The following is a 12,370-nucleotide window of genomic DNA, read 5'->3' as shown; positions in this document are numbered from 1 at the left end:
AGTTAGCTTGTAGGTACCTCATCCATCACCACAGTTAGCTTGTAGGTACCTCATCCATCACCACAGTTAGCTTGTAGGTACCTCATCCATCACCACAGTTAGCTTGTAGGTACCTCATCCATCACCACAGTTAGCTTGTAGGTACCTCATCCATCACCACAGTTAGCTTGTAGGTACCTCATCCATCACCACAGTTAGCTTGTAGGTACCTCATCCATCACCACAGTTAGCTTGTAGGTACCTCATCCCGTCCCTGGGTGGTGCTGACCAACACGCACCACCCTAGACACCAGCAAAAGTAGCACAGTCAGGGCTTAAATCTAGACTGTGGTGGACTCCTGAACACTACGATGCCGTGCTTTAGCATAAAAACAGCTCGTAAAGGCCCTAGTAGACCTTGGTTGGACAGTGCATTTTACAAAAAAAAATATCTTGCGCAGTCGAACATGTGCTGAAATACTCTTTCACTTCAGGAAAAACGGGGGCAGAACGTCATTAATACCCCGGAACCTTTGGGGTGGTCCATGAACATCTGACCAATCACCTCATCTGAACTTAAGCCAAACAAAAGAAAGCCCTAAATGCCGAAATTCTGTCCCCAAATGATGGCCTTGCACCCAATTTCAAGTGAAGGTATAAAATAAGCTTTAGAAGGGCCAGTCTGCCAAAGATGAACCAGCTCTTCTGGGTATTACCGTAAGTGCCAAATGGTCAGGCAGCTCCTGTTGGTTTCCAGTCCAAAGTTATTTATCTCACCTGAACATGGCTGTCATGTCTACCAATCATGTTAAACCTGTCTGTCACATCTACCAATCATGTTAAACCTGCTTGTTGCCTCAACCAATCACGTTAAACCTGTCTGTCACATCTACCAATCATGTTAAACCTGCTTGTTGCCCCTACCAATCACACAGCACTGCTTGCCACTCTGGGAGTTTGAATCTTCCCTCACCAGCTAGCATCCCTGGTGACACCTGTTTCAGATTGGGGTCAGAGAAACGGGTATCACCCATCCAACACACACACACACACACACACACACACAGACACACACTCCCTCTACTCACCCTAATTATGCTTCTCGCTGTTTTTCGCTCCTTCTTGCCATCACTTGCTCGCACATCCGTTTTCACTCCCTGCTCAGACACATGCACACTTTCTCTTCCACCCAGCTGTTCACAGGAAGACCTCTGGTAGGGGTACCATTCTGTTTCATGTCGTGCCCATATTCTCACAGCATGTGGAGGTACATATTGAGAAAATAACTCACCACTATATGTGTATCTGTGTGTGTGTGACAGGTTTGTTCGTGCTCTGCCGCAGAATACAGTGAAAAGGTCATAATGCTCTCATTACGGCCGCTCCAGGAGCCTGCGTGTCCTGGAAGATGACATCGCGACATCCCAAATTGCTCCCTATTCTCTCAGTGGTGAACGATTGCTCACCAATGGGTCGTGGTCCAAAGCAGCGTGCCACGCAGAGTAGGGTGCCATTTGGGATGAAGTCTGTCAGGTGTTCACTTGAAGACGTCCAGGTAAAGGGAGAAAAAACAGATTCACTTTAACAAAGGACTCGTTAAGGAGCCGTTCGGTGGGCTAGCTAGACGATGTTACTGCAAAGGAAGGAAAACCGCGGTGTGAAAATCGTGTGTAAGAGAGAATAGTACCTCCGTTTGTGTAGCAACATAAAAAGCAACAGAACCTCAACTTTATTTTCCTATTCATAATACAAAGGTATTGCTGTGTGACGTAAATTATTAGAATGCACACCCACTGATTTAACAATTATTATTACACTTGCATAGGCAAGTAACCTCGACATTTTTATCGGCGTAACAACACACCAAACATACATCAATTTTGCTGGGTGCGTGTTGGGGAACTCGGGAAGGGGAACGATTATGAAATTGAAATGGACGCTATCACTTTAAATGCGAAGCTGTTTGAGTCGCTGTAGCTGTGTGCCTGAGATTTGCCTGCCATCGAATCCGCGACAACTCCCAGGCATCACTCACCCTGGGCTCCGTGCAGTGCGGAAACTATAAATGTTGCCCACTTTATCGGCAAGTACGGACATATGCTACGTTTTATTCACCGGGTACGAATAGGTTGTTATTGTGCGCGATAGTTATCCAACTTTACGCACTGAAAATGGACTACTAGGCTACATCAGGTGACTACATACACCTGAACGGAAGGAACTGTATTTTCAGAATATTAGATCCTGAAATAATATATTATCTAAGCATCAACGGCGAGACACTTGTTGATCTGAATAGACTTCACCACAGCCGCGCACTACCTGGGAATACAATTTTGCATTTTGGAGGCGTACGGCTACAGATGGGTCGGAGTCATTCGGAGAGTGGCATTTTAGTTTAGCTGGTATTCAGAGTCGCCTACAGATCGCAATGATCCTCGGCTTGTAACAGGTGGACGGGCGGACTGCTCGAGCAGCATCAGTATCATCACATTTGTCGGTTACCAGGGAGGAAAGTGGCATGGGAAACCAGGTGGATAAAATGAAACTGTCACATTTAAGTTACGCAGAAGTTCCTACGGTAGACCCCAACGGATTGGACACTGAGGAGGGTCCGAGGATCGGAGTGTCTTATATTTTTTCAACCGATGACGAGGAACTGGAGGAAAATAACAGTAACGTCGATGGAGCGGATAAGGAGCATCGGACTGGCGCGGAAGAAAAACATTACGACAAGCGCAACGAGGTGGAGTGCGCGATTTACAACAGGGACGACTGCATTTACGAAAAGTGCCTCAAGACCTGGGACACAGAAACGTATTCCCCGGAGAATCTACTAAACAAATGCAAAGCAGGTGACCTGGTGGAGTTCGTCGCGACGGGGCAGTACCCCCACTGGGCAGTTTATGTGGGGGATTTCCAGGTGGTGCACCAGCACAGGGCTGAGATAAAGAACAGCTTCCTCACAGACGCCAGCCAGGGGAGAAGAGGCAGGATAGTGAACGACCTGTATAAATTCAAACCCCTGAGCGCCGACATGGTGGTTCAGAACGCGATGGAACAGGTGGGCGCCAAAGACAGAGAGTTGAGCTGGAGAAATTCGGAGTGCTTCGCCGCTTGGTGCAGGTTTGGTAAACGGGAGTTCAAAATGGGTGGGGAGATCCGGATAGGAAAACAGCCGTACAGGTTAAAGATCAAGATGTCAGAGAAACAGTGTCATATGCTGGAGTTTCAGAGTTTGGAGGACCTGATCATGGAAAAGAGGAGAAACGACCAGGTGGGAATGACGTCAGTGATCCAGGAGCTTGCCAATCATTTGAACAGTGTCGGGGAGATCAAACGGGGTCCACTCTGTGATCCAATAACCACATAGATTACACAACGATCTGAAGGATTTAACAACCAACTATGAAGACGATTTTGCAGCTCTCCTATTCAGTCAGGTGGCAGATCCCACGAACTGGAGTACCAAGCACACATTTTATATCACGTTTTAATTACTGAGGTCATGGGTAATTGTTTGACAGTTGGAAGTGAAAAGTGAAATAATGATTTTCTGGCCTATTTATGTTTCATACTGATTGATTTAAAAAAAAATCCTGTATGTTTTTAATATCTCACCCTGGAATCTAACATACTGCCTTAGATTTATGTAATTCTGATGAAAACATGCTGTGGAGTTATAGAATCTAAAGCTTATTGTATCGTGTCAATAAGTTGAGTAAGTAAATTATATTATAATTACATGTTTGCAACTGAACTGGCTTTTCTTCACTTCAGTTTATAAGTCCTTGTTTTCTCACTCTCTGTTTATCTCAACCGGTCTCTCACAAATTCCAAATTGCACCCTATTCATAATGTAGTCCACTACATCTTACTTGGCCCTATTTACACACACAGTTCCAATCGGATATTTAGCCAAAAGTGCTTATCTGATTCATCCCAGAAAAAGGCAACAGTTTCGTTTGGGAAGTCTTAATCAGAGTGCTGCTAGCAGCGCTCCAGTGATTGTCTGCTTTCAACCAAGGGCATTATTAATGACTATTGAGTCCAGTCCGCCCACTGGCTACATACCGATGAGAAATCCTTCCATCCTACCAGAGGCTGTGTTTGTTGTGGTGGTGGTGTATTCCAGTGTTCAGTTGGTTGAGACGAGGAAAAGGACATAGATACTACTGGATGATTTGTGCTCTCTCACTTTCTCCATTCCATTCACTCCTCCCTCTCTCTCTCTCTCTCTCTCTCTCTCTCTCTTTCTCTCTGCATTCACTATTCTCTCACTTCCTCTTATCGCTCTCCCGCACTCTCTCTTCTCTCTATTAATTTATTCTCTTAGTTTCTAAAGATCAGGGACGTTTCCCGAATGGCGTGCTTTTTGCTAGTGCACTACTTTGGATGAGGACCCGTACTGTCTGGTCAGAGGTAGGGCACTCTACAGGGAATAGTCTGCCAATTAGGACGCATCCCGAATGTCTTTGTGTAGATGTTGTGTTGGTCTCATTGTATCATCCACACTGCTGATATGTGCTTAGAGAGACCAGCAGTCAGCCTTCTGAATCCATGGATACTAAAGAAGAAACCAGCGGGTGAGGGGAAAAGGAAGTACCTGTGTGTATACGTGTGTATATATGTGTGTGTGTGTGTGTATATATGTGTGTGTGTGTGTTTAAAAATGAGTCTTACAGTGCCTTCGGAAAGTATTCAGACCCCTTCGTTTGGTCCACATTTTGCTCCGCAATAAACTTTGTTTATAATTTATAAAATGTTATCAGTCTACACACAATACTTGTATACTATAATGATAAAGTAAAAAAAATGTGGCCATTTTTTGAAACAAATAAATCATGTACGTAAGTGATCTGACCCTTTGCCATGACGCTGACCCTTTGCCATGACGCTGACCCTTTGCCATGACGCTGACCCTTTGCCATGACGCTGACCCTTTGCCATGACGCTGACCCTTTGCCATGACGCTCTAAATTGAGGTCAAATGCATCCTGTGTCTTTTGATCATCCTTGAGATGTCGCTAGAACTTTATTGGAGTCAGTGTGTTTCTCTTATCCTTAAAGAAAACCTGATCCAGAGCACACAGGATCTCTGACTGGGGCAAAACCTGATCCAGAGCACACAGGATCTCTGACTGGGGCAAAACCTGATCCAGAGCACACAGGATCTCTGACTGGGGCAAAACCTGATCCAGAGCACACAGGATCTCTGACTGGGGCAAAACCTGATCCAGAGCACACAGGATCTCTGACTGGGGCAAAACCTGATCCAGAGCACACAGGATCTCTGACTGGGGCAAAACCTGATCCAGAGCACACAGGATCTCGGACTGGGGTGAAACCTGATCCTTTGTCTTTAAGCATGCCAAGGACCTGAAGCACACAGCCAAGACAACATGGGAGTAGGTTTGAGGAGTCCTGGGAGACATAAAAATGGCAGTTGTCTAAAACTTCCCATCCAATCTAACAGAGCATGACAGGATCTACAAGGAATAATAGGAGAAACTGCCCAGATCCAGGTGTGCAAAACAGTGTTTTCGCTTTGTGATTGTAGGGTATTGTGTGTATATTGATGGCAATTAATAAATTATAAGAGGAGGATGAGGATGATGGATGGAGAGGATGCTGGCTGAATCGCCTGTTTCAGCAGTTATCCTGGGTGTCGGTTCTCAGGGGATGGAGGGAGCATATGGCGCTCAGAGAAGGCAGCCATCACATCAGCCTAGGATCCAAAATAGCAAATAGCTGAAATTGGCATTTATTTATTTTATTTTCTGCAGGTGCACTGACACAGGGGGCGCGTCTATGTCACCGAGTTTCTTTTCAGCTTGTATGCCTCAACGCTCAGTCGGTCACATGTGGAGGCTGTTAGCCATCACGTGGAGGCTGTTAGCCATCATGTGGAGGCTGTTAGCCATCATGTGGAGGCTGTTAGCTATCTCCAGGTTTGACCTTAAGGGTTGCCTTATCCCCCAGGGCAACTGAATTGGACCATCAGGCCAGTGGAGTCTGCCGTGAGGGTGCCCCAGGTCACACATATATATATATATGAATACATCAGGACTATATAGTAAACGGTAGCGCTAGCCTAAAATTTATTATTTCCCGTTGTTCAAGTGGAAGATCGACAATTTATGGCATGTGGAAGGGTCCGTACTCGCTGCTCGCTAACTGGTTTCTCTGTGAAGACTTCTACTGACCATCCTCTATCTGTGAAAACTTCAGTCAATACTCTATCTGTGAAGACTTCTGTCAATACTCTATCTGTGAAGACTTCTACTGACCATCCTCTATCTGTGAAGACTTCAGTCAATCCTCTATCTGTGAAGACTTCTGTCAATACTCTATCTGTGAAGACTTCTTCTGTCAATACTCTATCTGTGAAGACTTCTTCTGTCAATCCTCTATCTGCACATTAAGGACAGGACGACTGCAGGCATCACTGATTATCAGCCTTCCTTTGTGTTGGGTTTAATGGGATCTGAAATCGTTGAGGCAAACTAGAGTTATCCTCAATCCTGCAGCTGCGGTCTAATGTGTGGCCTACAGGTATCTACCACCTAGGCCAGTTCCAGGATCCACAGAGAAATGGTGCTGACAGGGAAATTGACAGACAGGACAAATTGGGCATCTCTTTGTCATTGTTAGACGCGTAATGAGGAGAAAGCATTTGTCGGCACGTTTGTTCATCTTGAGTATTCAGAACAGTGAAACCAGGTATGAGGCAAAAGCTTATCTTCCTCCTTCACTTTCCTGTTCTACTTCAAGCAAACTGGTTTTACAAATTCCATTTTGAAACACATTTGTGTGCACAGACACAGACACACACACATACACAAACAGATAGACAAACCTGTGGTTCTTTAGCCTCCAGGTACTAACAGCTAATCACCATTTAACTACAGGAACATTTCTGTGGAGAACACCCCCATAACCATATCTAGAAAAACACAGGAAGTGATCGGTCATCAGAGAGGCCATAAGCGTTCTTCAGTCGGCTTGTTTCCCCAAGTCCTAACACACATTATTCCTTTGTGACCAGCCAGGCAGGCTCACTCCAAATGCTTTCTGATTCAAAGCGCCAATCTCCCATTCTGCAGGAGACCACTGGGCAAGTCACAGGGCACGTGGGGGGAGAGACGGAGAGAGATGTGGGGGAGAGAGACGGGGAAGAGAGAGACAGCGAGGCTAGTAATTACAGCTGACTCAGACAGTGAGTAATGGGGCCCTACGAAGGAACAACAACGCCTCATTGTGCGTCACTTTACGGCTTCGGAGGTCAGAGAGATGTGTCAGCTCAAGATGTGACTGCTCACAAACTGGCCCGCAAACACACGCACACACACTTTTCCCCTCTAATTACCAACCTCCAGCCAGAGACAGGTTGTGTGTGATGTCATGTCGAGGTGAGGAGGGGTGATCGTTTGAATCTGCTGTCCGTATCTCATATGGTAATCAAAGCTGTTATGGTGGGGTGTGTGTGTTTGTGTGTGTGTTATCAAGGCCTAAATGTGCATGTGAAAACCAGAAGCCATACAGGAAAAATGTAACCCTCCAAGGTTTTTTTAGCCAGTCGGCACTAGGACAGTTTTGATTTCCAGCTTCAGGGTTAGGTTTAGGGTTAAACCCCAATGGGCATGGTGTTTGATTTGGGGTTGATGTTAGGTTGAGTAGTTAGGGCTATGTTAGATTTTGGCATAAAAAATATCTTATTGGGTTAGGGTAATATTTAGAGCAAGAAGATGGAATAATAGAATATCAATTGTTGGATTTCTACTCATATAGAGTCAAACTGGGCTATTCAGTCCCCACAAGGTTTTTATTTCTGGCTTAGGGGTTAGGTTACAGATTTAGTGTCAGGTTTTGTTTAGACAAAGAGGTTAAGTTATTGTTAAGGTGTGTATGTTAATGACACTTTATTGAGGTTAAGGGTAGGATTAGGTTTAGATTAGGGTTAGGTTAAGGTTAGGTTTTGGTTTAAGATTTGGGCAAGGGAGCATGTAATTTAGTTTTTCAGGGCCCCATGACGATATAAAAACAAACGTGTGTGTGTGTGGGTGGTGTGTGTGTGTGTGTGTGTGTGTGTGTGGGTGGTCTGTGTGTGTGTGTGTGGGTGGTGTGTGTGTGTGTGTGTGTGTGGGAGACGGAATCTAAAACAAAAATCCCAAAAATCACATTGCATGATTTTTAAATAATTAATTTGCATTGTATTGCATGATATAAGCATTTGATTACCTACCAACCAGTATGAATTCCGGCTCTCACAGACCTGTTAGTTTTTCTTTAAGAAGCTCTTTGTAAACCATTAGTAACACACTACGCCGCCATGGATTAAAATCCTGCAGCACACGCAAGGTCCCCCTGCTCAAGCCAGCGCATGTCCAGGCCCGTCTGAAGTTTGCCAATGACCATCTGGATGATCCAGAGGAGGAATGGGAGGTCATGTGGTCTGATGAGACAAAAATAGAGCTTTTTGGTCTAAACTCCACTCTACGTTTTTGGAGGAAGAAGAAGGATGAGTACAACCCCAAGAACACCATCCCAACCGTGAAGCATGGAGGTGGAAACATCATTCTTTGGGGATGCTTTTCTGCAAAGGGGACAAGACGACTGCACCGTATTGAGGGGAGGATGGATGGGGCCATGTATCACAAGATCTTGGCCAACCACCTCCTTCCCTCAGTAAGAGCATTGAAGATGGGTCGTGGCTGGGTCTTCCAGTATGACAAGGACCCGAAACACACAGCCAGGGCAACTAAGGAGTGGCTCCTTTAGAAGCATCTCAAGGTCCTGGAGTGGCCTAGCCAGTCTCCAGACCTGAACCCAATAGAAAATCTTTGGAGGGAGCTGAAAGTCCGTATTGCCCAGCAACAGCCCCGAAACCTGAAGGATCTGGAGAAGGTCTGTAGGAGGAGTGGGCCAAAATCCCTGCTGCAGTGTGTGCAAACCTGGACAAGAACTACAGGAAATGTATGATCTCTGTAATTGCAAACAAAGGTTTCTGTACCAAATATTAAGTTCTGCTTTTCTGATGTATCAATGTAATAAAATGCAAATGTATTACTTAAAAATCATACAATGTGATTTTCTGGATTTTTGTTTTAGATTCCGTCACTCACAGTTGAAGAGTACCTATGATAAAAATTACAGACCTCTACATTCTTTGTAAGTGGGAAAACCTGCAAAATCGTCAGTGTATCAAATACTTGTTCTCCCCACTGTAGATATGGATACAGTATAGATATAGTTACATTATAGATACAGTATAGATATAGATTTTGACCGGAAGCTGATGTTATAGTAACGTATCCCAAATGGTTCCGACTTCCCTGTATAATATATTACCCATCGAAACGCATCCAAGCAACACCTATGGAGTTCCACTTTTCAACACAAAACTCAATTGAATGAGTTTTGTCATTTCCATAATATTATTTTATTAATCACAATGGCACCAAACTTTCCCCTTGTCATTAAACCCGTTACAGACTGCAATCAGAACATCCTCAGGGGTGAGGAACAGGCTTCCTTATGGGGGGTGGAGAATGAGAGGGAGGGAGTTGTGTTGAAAATTTGTTGTTCGTCTTTTCTGATGTTCTGATTGCCTTCTCTCCTTCCTCGTCATTGGTCGCACAGTCACCACTGTGATTTCCCTGGGGGGTTTTAGCAAACTGTCGACTTCCTTTTGTTAAGTCATGTGTACAATAATGCAAATATTGCACCAAGAAGTTAGTTGGCTAATATTATTTTCATGTGCACTTACAGTATTGTGGAGAAAGTATATGATGCTGTGGAGTGGAATCAGCAAAAATGTGCATGAGCTGTGGTAACACCCCCCCCCCTCCCTCCTGAAAGCATTCAAAGACAGTAACGTCATTTTGATTACTGCAGCTAATGTTTTAGATAATACCTGTTTTAGGTAGAGCTGGGGTAGGCAACTAACCCCTGTTGCCAAGGGCTGTGTGGGAGCTTGGATCTGACTGAAGCACACTACAAATAGATTATTTAATTGTCTCAAAAACATGTCAGGACTAATGGCACCTGGCATTTAATGATTTGTGCACTCTCCACTTGCCAAAATAACAGCACTGAGTCTTCTATAATGCTTGATGAGGTGAGATAAAACACTCCAAGGGATCTGAGACCATTCTATTAAATGCAGAAACTCTCCAGGTGCTTCAGAGTCCATGGTCCTTGCTTGTGGACTCTCCCAGAAATGTCTTTTTTTTAGGTCAAAAAGCTCTGTCTCATCTGACCATGAAAAGCGGTTCTGATCAAAATTCCAATGACTTTTGTCCAGCTACAGGTGCTGACGTTGTCTCTCCGATGTTATGGTCATTGAGGCATTGTTGTGTGGATCTGGAAGAATGCTTTAGATCATTAACCTTTTGGAAGATCCAACAGTGAACCAGTTATAGAGCCAGACAGATATTGTTCTAAATCTGTCTAACTAACCACTTATCATAATCTATACTTCATTTTAAGTTGAGCATGACCTTCCCTATTTGTGCCCTAAACCCACCTGTCATTTGTGGCCTGGAAGCTCTATTTTCGACCCATCTGATCAAAGCACCTGGTAACAAGACTTCCAAATAATGTGTTGGCATGGAGGTGGTGTCTTGTTGTTTCGGAGACTTGGTGACTCCAGGAATCAAACATTTGCCATTCTCCAGTTGTAAGCCCCTCAAACTGTCCTGTGTTCTCCAGTTGTAAGCCTCTCAAATCGTTCTGCCTTCTCGAGCTGTAAGCCTCTCAGACCGTCCTGTGCTCTCCACCTTTAAGACCCCCAGACCGTCCTGTGCTCTCCACCTTTAAGACCCCCAGACCGTCCTGTGCTCTCCACCTGTAAGACCCTCAGACCGTCCTGTGCTCTCCACCTGTAAGACCCCCAGACCGTCCTGTGCTCTCCACCTGTAAGACCCTCAGACCGTCCTGTGCTCTCCACCTGTAAAACCCTCAGACCGTCCTGTGCTCTCCACCTTTAAGACCCTCAGACCGTCCTGTGCTCTCCACCTTTAAGACCCCCAGACCGTCCTGTGCTCTCCACCTGTAAGACCCTCAGACCGTCCTGTGCTCTCCACCTGTAAGACCCCCAGACCGTCCTGTGCTCTCCACCTGTAAAACCCTCAGACCGTCCTGTGCTCTCCACCTGTAAGACCCTCAGACCGTCCTGTGCTCTCCACCTTTAAGACCCTCAGACCGTCCTGTGCTCTCCACCTGTAAGACCCTCAGACCGTCCTGTGCTCTCCACCTGTAAAACCCTCAGACCGTCCTGTGCTCTCCACCTTTAAGACCCTCAGACCGTCCTGTGCTCTCCACCTGTAAGACCCTCAGACCGTCCTGTGCTCTCCACCTGTAAAACCCTAAGACCGTCCTGTGCTCTCCACCTTTAAGACCCTCAGACCGTCCTGTGCTCTCCACCTGTAAGACCCTCAGACCGTCCTGTGCTCTCCACCTGTAAGACCCTCAGACCGTCCTGTGCTCTCCACCTGTAAGACCCTCAGACCGTCCTGTGCTCTCCACCTGTAAAAACCTCAGACCGTCCTGTGCTCTCCACCTGTAAAACCCTCAGACCGTCCTGTGCTCTCCACCTGTAAGACCCTCAGACCGTCCTGTGCTCTCCACCTGTAAGACCCTCAGACCGTCCTGTGCTCTCCACCTGTAAGACCCTCAGACCGTCCTGTGCTCTCCACCTGTAAAACCCTCAGACCGTCCTGTGCTCTCCACCTGTAAAACCCTCAGACCGTCCTGAGCTCTCCACCTTTAAGACCCTCAGACCGTCCTGTGCTCTCCACCTGTAAGACCCTCAGACCGTCCTGTGCTCTCCACCTGTAAAACCCTCAGACCGTCCTGTGCTCTCCACCTTTAAGACCCTCAGACCGTCCTGTGCTCTCCACCTGTAAAACCCTCAGACCGTCCTGTGCTCTCCACCTGTAAAACCCTCAGACCGTCCTGTGCTCTCCACCTGTAAGACCCTCAGACCGTCCTGTGCTCTCCACCTTTAAGACCCTCAGACCGTCCTGTGCTCTCCACCTGTAAAACCCTCAGACCGTCCTGTGCTCTCCACCTGTAAAACCCTCAGACCGTCCTGTGCTCTCCACCTTTAAGACCCTCAGACCGTCCTGTGCTCTCCACCTGTAAAACCCTCAGACCGTCCTGTGCTCTCCACCTGTAAGCCTCTCAGACCGTCCTGCGTGGGACAAAATATTACTGGGTCCCATTCGGCTGGAGGTTCATCACAGTCAGTTAACGTCAACTGAAACTTCATAATGATTGTGGAGATGGGTGTTTTCAGACTCGTAGCTGTTTTATCTATAGCCATTGCATAATTCATGAAGGTCTACAATCTTTTGTCTGATTTAATTTGGGTTTCCCCTCCCATGAT

The 12,370-nt window shown here is 46.0% G+C and overlaps 1 protein-coding gene across 1 annotated transcript; it reads left to right on the top strand.

The window, feature by feature from the left end:
* The first annotated feature begins 1,948 nt into the window (after positions 1-1,948).
* Positions 1,949-3,739, top strand: lratd2a (LRAT domain containing 2a). The gene has a single exon (XM_010869649.5). It carries the CDS (start codon positions 2,501-2,503, stop codon positions 3,350-3,352), a length of 852 nt encoding a protein of 283 aa, XP_010867951.1. The 5' UTR covers positions 1,949-2,500; the 3' UTR covers positions 3,353-3,739.
* Positions 3,740-12,370: the final 8,631 nt, after the last annotated feature.

This window comes from Esox lucius, chromosome 10 (genome assembly GCF_011004845.1).
Source record: "Esox lucius isolate fEsoLuc1 chromosome 10, fEsoLuc1.pri, whole genome shotgun sequence".
NCBI classification, from domain to species: domain Eukaryota; kingdom Metazoa; phylum Chordata; class Actinopteri; order Esociformes; family Esocidae; genus Esox; species Esox lucius.
The sequence above is the reverse complement of the archived record's forward strand: the minus strand, read 5'-3'. Positions and strand labels throughout refer to the sequence as shown.